Genomic DNA, 14,754 nt, shown 5'->3' with positions numbered 1-14,754 from the left:
GACCTTGCACTTGCCAGGCAGGCGCTTTTGCCGCTGAGCTAAATCCCCAGCCCCAACCTACTGTTTCAAAATACTAATTTTAGCTGGATGCAGTGGCACAAGCCTATAATCCTAGCTGTTTGGCAGACTAAGGCAGGAAGATCACAAGTTCAAGGCCCGGCTGGACAACTTAATGAGTGCTGTCTCAAAATAAAATTTAATCAAAGATTGGGGATGTGGCTCAGCACCCTCCCAGTTCAATTTACAGTGTTGCTTTTTTAAAAAATTAGTTTGTAATCTCATAATCCTTAGACATTAAAATAGTGATTGATTTGCTAAATGAAAATTTACTGATTTTATTTAGTTTTGAGGAGTAGTATATTTTATACATCTTTGTGCTGTTTATTTCTAATGAATGTTATCTTTTATCTGCTGGGAAGGACAGTATTAAGGAATGCTTGTGAAAACATAACTTAAGTAGAAAAAGTCACAAATACGTTTGTTTCCCACCAGTAGAAATAAAACACTGTGTGTGTGTATGTAATTTTTTTTGTTTTGCTTTGTCTTTTTGAGACAGGGACTTGCTATGTAGTTCAGGCTGACCTTGAGCTCACTTTGTAGCAAGTGCTGACCTTGAACTTGCAGCCATCCTCCTGCCTCAGCCTCACGAGTGCTGGGATTATAGGCATGTGCCACCACGCCCGGCTGTCTATAATTTTGGAATGGCATATTTATAAAATATTTACCAAATACAGTGTGGAACAACTTAGAATAGTGATTACATTTAGTTTTTCTTTTGATCCCTTTTACATAGTTAACGAAAAACTATGGGCAGTTTAGTTCTTTGTACAATTTTTACCTACGTGTTTGAATGTAAGAATAACTATGTACTTAGTTAATATTGTTAACTGTGGTTAATAACATAAGATGTCACAGTTACCTGTAAACATCTCCTATGCTCTTTTCTTACCTATTCAACAGTCTTTCTCTATATCTGGCCACCTCCAAGCATTTTATTTTTTGGTACATTTGTGAAAAGATGTAGGAGCAGAAGAGGATACAAGATTCTGCTTTTGTTCATACTTCAGCCCATTTAAACAGTTTTGTGACAAATTAGATCTGGTATATTGTTGATAATTAGTCTTAATACTATCTATGAGTTTTAGTTATGTTTACTTCCACTTAGCTTAATATAAATCTATATTATTTGCCTATTAAGGTAATATTTTTTATTTAAATAAATTTTTTAACTAATATGTATAAACATTAAAGTTGTACATAGTAATGGGGTAAGGTGATACTCTGATACATGTATACATTGTATAATGAAGGTAATATTTTAAAATTACAAGCTTGGTACCATCAGCTATGACTCTGATGATTCTTAACTTGTGTTACCAGCATATCAGTTAGTTATTGAATGGTCCCCATTACCAAGAAAATTTGGCTTTACTATTTTTTCATAAAATTATCTTTATTTTAGGCAAGAAGATGAGAATTTTAACAGCCTTTTGCACAATGGAGATATTTTAAACAATTCACCAGAGGAAAAAATCAAGGTTCATGATAAAAAAGATTTTAACTTTCCTGAATATGATTTAAATATCGAAGAACGATTAGTTCTAATTGAGAAAGGAGTTGACTCAACAGCCACATCTGATGAACCTCACAAATTAGACCATATCAATATGAACCTCAATAAACTTGTGAGTAATGATACATTTCAACCAGAGATACTGGAAAGATCAAAGACACAGGATATAGTGCTTGGAACAGGCTTTTTAAACAATTCTAAAAGGGAAGCTGAGCATTTGGAAAACGGAAACAGGTATCATAATTTGGAATCCATAAATAAGGCAAATGGACATTCTGAGGAAATGCCACAATCTCCTACTGGGACTGAGCCACAAGATACCGGTTCTTCTGTTGATGTAGGTATTTCCAAAAGCACTGAAGATCTTTCCCCTCAGAGTGGTGGTCCAGTTGGCTCTGTTGTGAAATCTCATAGCATCACTAATATGGAAACAGGAGGGTTAAAAATTTATGATATTCTTAGTGATAATGGACCTCAGCAGTCAAGTGCAGCAGTTAAAATCACGTCCGCTATTGATGGAAAAAATATAGTCAGGAGCAAGTCTGCCACACTCTTGTATGATCAACCATTACAAGTATTTACTGGTTCTTCTTCATCTTCTGATTTAATATCAGGTACAAAGGCAATATTCAAGTTTGATTCAAATCATAATCCTGAAGAACCAGATATAGTGAGAGCCCCTACAACAAGTAGCCCACAATCTACACCTCAAATGTATAGTTCTCCACAATATAATATCCAATACAGTAGCAATGCTGCAGTAAAAGACAGTTTGTGGCACTCCAAACAGAGTTCCCCCACAGATCCTGTTAGTTTTCCTCCTCATCGCCTTCCTAGATCAGAAAGCACAGAAAACCACAGTTACGCTAAACATTCTGCCAATATGAATTTCTCTAACCATAACAATGTTAGAGCTAATACTGCGTACCATTTCCATCAGAGACTCGGCCCAACAAGACATGGAGAAATGTGGGCCATCTCGCCAAATGACCGACTTGTTCCTAATGTAAACCGAACTACAATTCAGCGACAAAATAGTGTGTCCTCAGCAGCCTCTGTAAATCTTGGTGATCCCGGTTCCACAAGGCGTGCTCAGATTCCTGAAGGAGATTATTTATCATACAGAGAGTTACATTCAGTGGGAAGAACTCCTCCAGTGATGTCGGGATCACAGAGACCTCTGTCTGCACGAACATACAGCATGGATGGCCCAAATGCGTCAAGGCCTCAGAGTGCTCGACCTTCTGTTAATGAAATATCAGAGAGAACTATGTCAGTTAGTGATTTCAACTATTCACGGACTAGCCCTTCAAAACGACCAAATGCAAGGGTCGGTTCTGAACATTCTTTGTTAGATCCCCCAGGAAAAAGTAAAGTTCCTCATGATTGGCGAGAACAAGTACTTCGACACATTGAGGCTAAAAAGTTAGAAAAGGTAATTGAACATGAATTTTTTACTCTCTTTATGAATGTGTTTATTTTCCTTAAAAAAGCTTGCCATTCTTTATTCAAAGTAGAACACGATACTCTGGAATTATTGGATATCTACTTATATTGAAGTATTTCCGTAGTATAGAGAGCAGTTCTAAAAATAAACTTAGCCAAGACAGTTCAGATGTTAGTGTATATCTCTTTTGCCTTTCTTATTTCCTAGTATCTCTAATGGTCATATATTTGCCTTCTATGTTTTTCTGTATATCTCTTAGATTATACATGCATACTGTACTAGAAAGAATACCTGTGTGCTTCTGCTTAGCGTTTCGTGATCTGCTCACTACTAACATATATTGATTATGTAAATAGTATAAGAAAGTAGCAGGTTATAGTTAACAAAATAACAGGAAATATACTTACAAGGGTAAATATTTTGTGTAATTTTTTTCCCAGTTCATGGTATATGAACTAACATTGACACTGACTCAACATGACTTCTGGCATGGCATTGTTGACTTTTCTGAACTGCATTTCTGATCTTCTTGAACTTAGTTGAGTGCTTCTATGATTATACTACACCTTAGAAATTATTGTTTAAACAGCTGTTGCTCATGTGCAGTAAAGTTTTATGTGTAGTCTTTATCTTTTGAAAGGAATTCAAAATTTAAAAACAAAGTTATACTGTCAAATTGATAGTAGTGCCATAACCATGTGGTCCAAATGTGTTCAGTACTTCTTCATGATTTAGCTTTGTGTCTCACTGAATTTTACTCAGGAATTACTTTTCCTGTTTTTAAATCCAGTTGAACATACATTGTCTCAATTGGTCATTTTAAATTTTTTAATTTTTTAAGAAATAAATGCCTAAAAAATGATTGATTAGTTCTGTCGATTCATGTTAAATCTCAGCCCATAATTGTTAGCTCTTTTCAATGAGATTCTCAGCTTTAAATATGTGAATATCTATAAGCAGAAACTCCTTCATTCTCATCTTTTTCTTCGGTTGTAATTCTGTACACACTGTTGAGTCTATTTGACCTGGATGTTTTTCTCAGGAATATGGAAATTTTTTAGGCATAGAGGAGTTAACATAGCTCTGTTTACTAAATAAGCTGGTGGCAGTATGGAACTAGATCTTTTTTTTGGAATTAGATCTTATGGGGAAGAGGCTATATAGTGAGAGATTGAATTAAGAGATTGTTCAGTGATCCAAATAAAAGTGAATTTTTATCAATGGTTAACAGAGAAATAAATTCTAGAACTCTGAATAGACTTTTGAGAATTCATTTCTGCTTGAATATTGTGTTCCTGTAGTCAGTCTTTGAAGAAAAGGAATAAAGCTTGAGATTTGTGCATTAACTAATTGTTGGGAGTGCCACTATCACTGGACATAGATGAAGAGGAGCAGATTTGGAGGAAGAGATGCATTTGGTTATTGTATTCTATGTAGTCTGCATCTCAGATCACTACTTGCTTTCCGGCTTCCTCCAGTCTGACAGAGATGTGCCCTGGACTTCGGTAAATAGAAATCAAGTTCAGTGTGCCCCTCAGCTTTCGTTTTTCATTGCATAAAATACATTCTTTGAAATTTGCTCTACAGTGTCTTAGAGAATATATGACAGTTTTTGTATGTTTTTGTAAGTTTTTATGAGTTGTGTCTTTGCATAGTAAGCTGTCAGGACAAGTAACTTAAACTTCCTTTTATCTCATTTGCTTCATTTATAGAATAGATACAATGAAAAGAGTACTGTACGATTGTTTAAAAATTGAATGAATTATGTCAGGAGTGATGGCACATGCCTGTAGTCCCAGCATTTGGGAGGGTGAGGCAGGAGGATCACTGTGAGTTCAAGGCCAGCCTAGGCCACATAGTGAATTCAAAGCCAGCCTGGACTACATAGTGAGACCTTGTCTCAACAAAACAAAAAAATTTTTGAATAAATTGATACACAAAAACACTTAGAACATGACCTGGTATATCTTAATGATAGTGTTTGTTGCTTACATCCTCAGTGTAATTGTCTACTCAGATATACAAACATCAGCTAATTTCAGAAATACTTTTGATTAGGGAAACATATTGGTACATGCTTGGAATCCCAGTGCCTGGGAGGTTGAGGCAGGAGGATTACTTCAAGTTTGAGGCTGGTCTGGGCTGTATAGACTTCCTGATAGGAAAAAGTACCAATGAAATACTAATAGAGACGTTTAGCTGGGCTATATATTTATTTATACATGTACTTATCTGTATATATGCAAGTACATACAAGACTGCTAGAAAAAATAGAAATTTTAAAAGAAATCTGGTACCACAAGATAAAATTTAGTATATTAATAGTAATTATCTCATAGTGTTGAGATTTATGTTTTTTTTTTAAGATGAGATTTCACTGTATTTCTAGGCTGGCCCAGAACTCCCGGTTCAAGCATTTCCTTTCAGTCCTTATCAAGCAAATAAGACTGCAGGTGTGCACCATTGTACCCGACATGGGGATTTTAAAATACATTGCTGTTGTGTTTTAATTTGAAACTAATGATAAACACAAGAGTAATTACACAACATCAGACTATTCAAGGAGAGCATTACTTTTTAAAATACTGGTAAAGTTTTGATACAATAGATTAAGGTTAATAGATTAAGGTAAAATTTTTATCAGTAATTTTGAGAGCAGGGAAAGACAAAGACTTGAGTCTGGTTGAGTTAGGGAGTTCTTTTGAGAAAACTTGGTAATACAGTGTTTGGGCCATATTATGGATATGAAATGTCAGAATAACAGAATGTTTATTTAGTGCTTCCAAAGTGCTAGGAAGCTACACTGTACAGTGGTCTGTCTGTACAAATAGTTCTGAATTTTCACATAAGATCCATAAGCTATCTTTATTATCATATTTTACAGTAAGAACATTGAGGCACAGAATAGTTAAGTAATTTCCATAGGATATCATGATACATGTTAATATAGAGGAAAGGGAACAACTGAAACAGCCAGGATGATGATTTCAATTGGACATGGTAAACAGTGAGGAGCCAGATTTAAAGACAAGTATGATATTTAGCAAATGTGTTTAGGATAAATTGATGGGAGTTAGTTTAGGAAACAGTTTCAATTTTTAAAAATACAAATGATGCATAGTCAGGCTAGGATTGTGGCAGTAGAAGGGATAAATCTGAAAGACACTGACAGGAATATTAAAAAAATAAAAAAGTCCTAAACTTGGAGGGTGTGGTAGCACATCCTTTTAATCCCAGCACTCAGGAGGCTGAGGCAGGAAGATTTCAGCAAGTTCAAGGCCCGCCTCGGCTACACAGCAAGACCTTGGTAACTGTCTCAGAAAACCAAACTAAAAATAAATAAAAGTCTCAGTGGTAGGAGAGTATAGAGTCCTTAAAACAGTGTTGTACAGTATTGAGCAAAAAAGTAACTTGGGATTTTGAATGTAGTGAATTTGTGATGATAGTGTGTACACATAGCTTGGAACACAATTTGAAGTTAAGGTTAGTGATGCAGATTTGATACACAAACTGTACATGAGGTAGATTTTCTTATCAGAGAAATACTGAAAAAAATTAATAGTTTTAAGTAATTCTAAATTTCTAATGATGCTAGACACAGTTCTTATTCCAAAAGCAATTTGTTAAGGTTCTGTGTTTGTACACACAGGTCTCCAGCATTTTCCTCCCTGTCTCCTCTTAGCTGTTAGGAATTCGTCATTTTAAAGGCAGAGTGGTATGAACAGCCAAACATTCGTGTATAGATTCTACCTTTGTTCTTTTAATCTAGATCACTGGTTCTCAGATTTTGCCATGTTGGTTCTATAAATAGAACCATATGTGTATAGATTTGGGGTGGGATTTTTAACCATTTCATAATTTTTTAATTTAGCATGTAAATCTGACCTTAACCCCTACAAGTAATACTATATAGTTCGTTTAATTTGCCTGAGAATAATTTACTATTCTGACACTGTCCTCCCATAAAGTCATTTCATTCAAAAAACAAGATTTTTAATATTGAAGCATAATTTGTATATTAAAAACTAATCTTTTTTATTTCTGTAAGCTCTCAATACATTTAGAGAGCTTTTTTTAGGAAAAAAAATTTTTTTTTTTTTTGATGTGGGGGTCTAGCTGTATAGCCCAGGCTGGCCTCGAATTTGCAGCAGTCCTCTGCCTTAGTCTCCCAGGTGCTGGGATTACAGACCTGTGCCACCAGTCCTGGCTCGAGATACTTTTTATATATTAGAAAACATTCTAAAAACTTAACTATGAATCTGAAATTTCCCTTTTTTGTTTATAGAAACTACCTTGTGTTGCACTCTTGTTCTTACTCATTTAATGTGGGAATCAGAATGTATGGGCCCATAGGCATATTGAATGTCACATAATGGCAGCATGATTTAGACTCCAAATTTCAAAGCTTTGGTTCAAAGTAGTGGTGCATAATAGAGAACCAGCGCATTTATTGTGGCAGAGTGAGCATTTGAAGTCCCCCCTACCCCACCCAGGGGATTTCACAAGGCCTTTACTACCTTGTGAGTATACAAATTAAAAATGGCATAGCTGGGAGTTTAGTAATAATAGATAACGTATTGAAGCTTAAATGTTCTTTAAGGCATGTAGTAGTCATTCCTACCCATAAAAATCATACCTGGAATCCAGACAGAAAATAGAACTCACTTTGAAAATCTCCAGCCTTTACTTAACTCAGCCAGTAATGAAGATTTGGAAAGAGCTGGGTGTGGTGGTTGCACCCTTGTAATCCCAGCACCTGGGAGATGAGGCGGGAGGATTGCTGGGGTCGAGGCTACTCGGGACCACATAGTGAGTTCAAGGCCAACTTGACTTACGTAGTAAGACCATATCTCAAAAAACAAACAAAAAAAGGCTTGAAATAAAACATTTTTACTTCAAAGTTGAATTATGACTAATATTAGCAGTTTCTAATAGTCCCTCCTGAGGTAATGATACACTTCAGATTATAATATTAGAACAACATAATGCCATGTTCACAGTTTGTGTTTTTTGGTGCTGGTGGTTAAACCCAGAGACTTGCTATCCACTGAGCTAGACCTCCAGTCCTGTTCATTAGTCGTCATACAGATATCAGTGTGTAGTGACCAGCATTGCCCAGGATATTATGCATAATGTTTAATTGTGTAGTGTGTTGTGACAGGGTGCACCTTTAAGTCGATACCTGTGTACAAGTTTGAATTCAAAACCAGACCTGTCTTGAACTTGAACTTTATTATTGAGTGAAATATTGACAAATAAGCTTACATATGTTCCAAAATGACAAAGAAAGCTTTAAGATCTGCACATCATTAAAAAAGGGTCAATCAGGCCAGTCAAGTTAACCTGTGAAAGCTCTGTGTATAACAGACAAGTGTATGTTATTTATGTAAGTTTGTGTCTGTGAAAGATTTCATATTTACATTCTAATCAAAGGTTCATGGGTCCTCTAAATTGCCTCTGCTAAATCTTTATCCTTGGTAATGAAATAGTTTGGGAGAAATGCATATCTGGGCCTTTAAGTTTAGCCTTTTCTTTAGTCATTACTTTAGAATCCACAAAAGAATAATGTATATGGTAATTTTATAGATATTTCTAGAGTCCTATATTATTTCTTGGTATTAGATATTAACCTCAAAAATCTAAGGAAGATACTTATTTCCTAAGAGTAATAATCTATAAACAACCAGGCGTGGTGGTGCGTGTCTGTTATCCTAGCACTCGGGAGGCTGAGGCAGAACCATCGCCATGAGTTCTAAGCCAGCCTGGGCCACATAATAGGCCTTATCTTTAAAAAAATTTTTTCTTTTAATATGGTGGTTGTGATATTTCTGTGTTTTAATGGCAAGCTATGCACAAAATGTGCTTTCCCCAGTTTAAGCATTAAGCCTTAAACAGTCAGGGACATGATTAAAAGCATCCACAGGAAAGAGCAGTTGTTAGCAAAGCTGGTAACGAAATGGGACAGTGAGAATCAGGCAGTGAATTTATTGAGGTAGGTCTTGGATTCTGGGTTCTTTTTTTTTTTCTGGTACTGGGAATCGAACTCATGACCTTGCGCTTGCCAGGCAGGCGCTGTGCTGCTCAGCTAAATCCCCAGCCCCTGGATTCTGGGATTGATGAATAGGCTGTTCATGTTAACTCAGTCAGTGGGAGGATTCCTTAGTGGCCCTGTAAGTGTAAGCTGCAGAGGCACAGCTAATTTCCAAAATGTAGGTAGTACTGCTTAAAATCTGTTTATTTGAATACAAAAATTTTGTTGCGTTTTCTAGATTTTTTTTTTCTTGTACTTATAGAGCAGCAGAGCGCATTAAAAGTTATATCCTAAAATTGTGGGCTTATGTTAAACTTCTCTAACGTAAGATATTGAACTAAATGTGGAAGACAGTTTCTAAAAAAAGTTTTAAATGGCCATCAGATATTCTTCATGGATACATTTTGTTGTATGCATTTTACTATCAGGTTATTTAAAAGATATAATTAATATTTATAGAATGAAAGGAATGCTAGAAATTCATCTGACTTAAAATTACTAGTTGTTGGTAAAATATAAACAAATTTATGACTATAGATACACATATATGTAAAATCATCAGTTTATATTTTCTGACATGTATAATTTGTTAGAGGTAAAGGAAATGATAGCACTTAATACTTTCTTTCCTTGGTGCTCAAACATGTGAATGGTTGTATTTAGCTGTAGTTTATGTGCATGTGTGTGTTGTCATGTAAATGTGTGGTGCAGAGGGCCAGTTTCTTTCAGTGGCTCTGAAGATTCAGTGTTACATGATGTTTCTGTGGAGTATCATCAGGTGGGGCTAACTTGTGAGTAAACCTACATACATAACATGTCTTGTGGATTTTGCATGCTGCACTAATCTCTGTTAAATCTGTCCCCTCTTTATTCAGAGCATGCTGTCAAGGTCCTTTAATTCCAATTTCACTGCTGTCAGCAGCTCTCAGTATGGCAGCTCTAGGGATCTACATGGCAGCCAGGGCAGTCTTGCCTTGAGTGTTGCAGACGGAAGAGGTTCTGGTGGGCACATTTTTCAAGTGAGTACCTGCAGTAGACCAATACTGTCAGTGAATAGAAGAGAAAACTCAACATTTTAAATGATCTAATGTTTTTAGAAAAAAAGTTTACTGTGGGTTAGAAATCTTGATTTCCTCTGAGTTTCTTCCATGGCTTACTTCTTAAAATAAGCTTTATTGCTTTCTTTGGCCGTAAGCTAATCGTGTAGTCCGACTGCCTAAGAAGGGATGAATAATAGGCATAACTTTTTAGAAAAACTATTCTTTGTGGTTTTCTTTTGCTATTAAAATTAGTTTCCTCTCTCTAACTCATGGTTATTTGTTTTGTTTTGTTTTGTTTTTTGAGACAAGGCCTCACACTGCAGTTCAGGCTGGCCTTGACCTTACAGCAGTCCACCTGCCTCACCCTCCAAGTGCTGAATTATAGGAGTATGCCAACACACCTGGCCTCTAACTCAGGAGTTTAAGGATATGCCATATGTATCCGATATAAGGGAGATACTGTAAGAAAGGATAATTTTAACTGCAGTATCTGAGAATTGACTAAAATGTACTACATGTACTTAAATTTAATCATATTTCACTGAATGATGAAGTGTGAGACTGAAGATATTATAATGAATACCAATGAACAGGCAAAACCCAAATCATTTGTTACCCACATATGACCATAGTCTTTAGTAGTGAAAAAGATAAATTTACTATTTTACTGAAAGTTTATGCTTAAGACATAAGAATTGCAGAGGGAGAGAAAGAACAGAACAAGTCTGCAGCTCAGTATTTAGAGTTTCTTTCTGTAAGAACTTACAGTAGTAGTGTGACCTCTGGATTACTATTTCTTTTTATCCTAAAAGGACCTTTCTCCCCTTATAACACTGTCTTATTCCTCCCATAGTTTTGTTTCCATTTTGACTGTGTGTCCTTTTGGGCTCTGTCCTTATTCCTGAGCACTCCTGTTGTGCCTCCTCCCACTTCAAGTACATCCTTGCTTTTTCTCTGTTGTGTTCTAGAGTGTAACAATAGTGTCTCCCGGACTCACTTGCTCTGGATGTACCTAATCAATCTTACCCAGTGCTCTGTCACATACCATCACTCGGTATCTGTGCTATTACAGTCATTTGAAATAGGAAAAATACCGTATTGTACTGTGCTGTTGAAAGAACAGGAGTTTTTTTGTTTTTGTTTACAAAAAACACCCAATTTTTTAGTGCTCTATAGGAATCTATTTTAGTTAACTCTATATGTGAGACTGTTGGTTTGGGGATGTAGCTCAGTTGTAGAACATTTGCCTAGCATTCTTGAGGTCTGGGGTTCCTACCCCTAGCATTTAAAAAAAAAACCCTATTAACTTCGATTAATAACTAAATTTATTGCTGGCAGATGTTAAAATATAGGTGTTACTGTAAATGAAACAAAAAAGAAAAACACATAGTATTTGTCTTCTCCACATGTGCTTAAAAATTAAGACGCTAACTATGTATCCATATAAAATTATTGCACTTATAAAAACAAACATCTTTCCATGTGTCTTTGGAACAAGTTAAAGGTTCTGATTGATGATAGCCAATGATTATAATATTGTATTTGGGCCTTCATTTTTCTGCTATCTAGCAATATATTTTTCTAATCTTCTCTCAAGTGTCATCATTTTGGTTTCACATCTTACAGGGTACTATTTGTTTACTTTTTTATTTCCCCCTCATTTGAAGCATCTCCAGACATCCAGGCCAGGAGAGTCTTGTCAATATATTCATTTCAGAACAGCAGAACTACTCATCAGCTACACTTAGTCACAAAGATGTTCTTCCAGACAGCTTGAGGAAAGTCGATGCTTGATGAAAGCAAGAAATTAAGTAGTACCTTAGAACTTTCTATGTTTTGCAGCCTTTGAGCTAGAAATCCCATGTGCGCTTTAACTGAAAATAGTTTTGTAAAGCTTTTCTACCTTTGTGAGGATTATTTTTAAATAATTCAGAAATACAAAAGAGAATTTGAGCCGGGGATATAGCTTAGTGGCACAAGCACCTGCCTGGCAAGTGCAAGATCCTGAGTTCTATTCCTGATACCAAAAGAGAATTTGACTCTGGTATTCCTCAATTTATTCCATTTTTATGGTTGCATTTGTATTTTTATAGTACCACCTATTACATAATGTGAATGAAAGACTTTTTGGCATTCTTGACTGTAAACCTATCTGGAGACTTACTGCATTCCATGTATATTTTTAACACTGATCTGGGCAAGACCAAGAATCCATGCATCAGGGAGTCTTAAGAATAGGTCAAGGGCCAAGCGTGGTGGCACACGCCTGTAACCCCAAACCAGGAAGTAGGGGCAGGAGGATCGCTGTAAGTTCAAGGCCAGCCTGGGCTACAGAGTGAGTTCAAGGCCATCCTGCACTACATAATAAGACTGTCTCAAAAAGAAAAAAAATAGGTCAAGGGGCAGAGGATGTATTAAACTTTTCATTCTAGGATCTCGTACAGTTACAAAAAACATTTAAAAGTTAAGTTAATTAGAAACCTTCTTGAAAGACTTCTGTGGCTGGACATGGAGGCACAGGCCTATAATCCCAGCAGGAGGATCACTGAGAGCTCAAGGCCAGCCTGAACGACATTGTGAGAACCTGTCTCAAAAACACCAAAAAGAAAAAAAAACAAAAAACCTTTTGTATATGTAGAACAGATGATCGTTGTATGTTTAGTACTTCTGTAGAAAAACAGGTAGCACCCATTTAGAAATACATTACTTGTTCTCTGTGCTTTTATAATAGTATTTCAGATTCTCTCTTTCTTGTTCACTCTTCCCCAACTCTCCCAACAGAATCTCGTTGGTAGCTTAGCCTGACCTCAAGCTTGCTGTTATAGCACAGGCTGGCCTCAAACTCAAGATCCTTCTGCCTCAGCCTCCCAAGTGCTGGGATTATGAAAGAGTGCCACCAGACCCCACTATCTTTCTCATTTTCTTAACTAATTATATGCCTGTAATACAACTAGATATAATTATGAAGCATATTTATTACATAAAACCTTGCATTGTTAAAGAGAGTAGGTACTCAATTGTCTAATAATACAAGTTCATGCATACCTGTTTATTTTCCCCTTCTTTATTTTAAATGAGCACTGTCATCCAGGTTCTTTTTCTTTTTAATATACATTTTATGGTAGAAGTTACTAACCTTGTTTTATGCTTTTTTAATCCCCTGACCCATCTGCTAATTACAGCTTAATGCATTTCATGTGTATGTTTGACACTGACCCAGGCAAGACCAAATATCCAGGTGTTGGGGAGTCTTAAGAATAGGTCAGGGAACTGGGGACATAGCTCAGTGGTAGCGTGCTTGCCTAGAATATGCAAGGCCCTGGATCAATCCCAACACTGCGTTAATGAATGAATAAATGAGTAATTGAAGATAATAAGTCAGTTGTAATTGTCTGAATTTTTCTCAGGAGAAAAATATTGAATATGAACATAGGAATAAATGGTGTAAACATAGAGAAAAGCACATGCTCCCTTCAGAATTATAGGTAATAAAGCAACAGCACAACCAGTTAATTATCCGTGGGTTGATCAGTTGCTTCTAAATCTGCAGTGATCAAGTCACCGTAGTTTTAAAAGTAGTTGAATGATACAGTATCTCCTTTGTTCCCACTAATAAAAAATTTGTCAGAGTATTATTGTCCTTGTGCCTTGTCATAAAGCACTCAGGTATTTTTTTAGACTTAAGAATTAACGAAGTTCTTAAGTATTAAAAAAAAAATGGACAAATTTTCTTCTTCAAAGCCAGAATTGGGGCTGGGGATTTAGCTCAGCAGCACAACGCCTGCCTGGCAAGTGCAAGGTCGTGAGTTCAATTCCCAGTACTGGAGGAAAACAACAACAACAAAAAAGCCAGTTTTCTACTTTTGGATAATTTCAGGAAATGGGCTCACCTATTTCCTATATTTATAGTTTTCTGCTAATTTCCTTATGAACATGGCAACCAACAAGGAAGTTGTAAATGACTGACTGGCTTAAACATTTATTTCCTCTTCACAAAAATCTTTTACATACAAACATTTAGACTACGAATGTAACCTCTCATTTTTCAGTTAGATTCCTCATACTAACAAGATAGACTGTTAGCTATATTTATACAAAGTCTATTTTGTATTTTAAGTCTAAAATTCAGGTTCAACCTGTAAATATAAGAGCTATTAAGGAATTTCAGTGTTTGATTTCGCAGTTAATAGTCTATGGAATTTAAGATTTAAAGAATTTGAAAATGACATGTTTCATACACACAGATAAATATAAGAAAGAAATCTGTTCTGTACTACATAGATAGCTGAACTGATTTATTAATTCTGGAAGAACAAGAATGAAGGTAGAAAAATACTGAGACTAGGAAATATTATACTGCAAAATTAATTTTTTTCCTGAGGAAAACATCAGTAAATGTACTTTTGTGTATGTGTTTTGATAGGACAAGGGTGGACCTTATAGTAGTAGGTTTTAATTTTAAAAATTCAGTGTACTGTTCACTGTTTCAATGTTTGGTTATTGTGAGAAAGAGGAATATGTATATCTAACAGCAGAGCATGTAATTTGGAATGTAGCAATAACAATCAGCAAGCACTCAAATTTAGAATTAACACATTAATAGCCTTTTTTCTTGTAGGCTTTAGAATTAGAGGAAAATAGTGACATAGTATTTTGTGATTTA

At 35.7% G+C, this 14,754-nt stretch overlaps 1 protein-coding gene across 8 annotated transcripts in view; it reads left to right on the top strand.

The window, feature by feature from the left end:
• The window catches only part of Erbb2ip (erbb2 interacting protein), a gene marked incomplete at its 5' end in the record, with an annotated part of 105,529 nt that overhangs the window by 83,646 nt on the left and 7,129 nt on the right, over positions 1–14,754 (top strand). For 4 of the 8 annotated variants that reach the window (XM_013518425.1, XM_013518427.1, XM_013518430.1 and 1 more), the window contains 2 exon segments: positions 1,463–3,008; positions 9,927–10,070. In XM_013518425.1, coding sequence (XP_013373879.1) covers positions 1,463–3,008; positions 9,927–10,070 — 1,690 coding nt within the window. 8 annotated transcript variants of the gene reach the window in all.

This window comes from Chinchilla lanigera, unplaced genomic scaffold, assembly GCF_000276665.1.
Source record: "Chinchilla lanigera isolate Chin_1 unplaced genomic scaffold, ChiLan1.0 scaffold00045, whole genome shotgun sequence".
NCBI classification, from domain to species: Eukaryota; Metazoa; Chordata; class Mammalia; order Rodentia; family Chinchillidae; genus Chinchilla; species Chinchilla lanigera.
The sequence above is the reverse complement of the archived record's forward strand: the minus strand, read 5'-3'. Positions and strand labels throughout refer to the sequence as shown.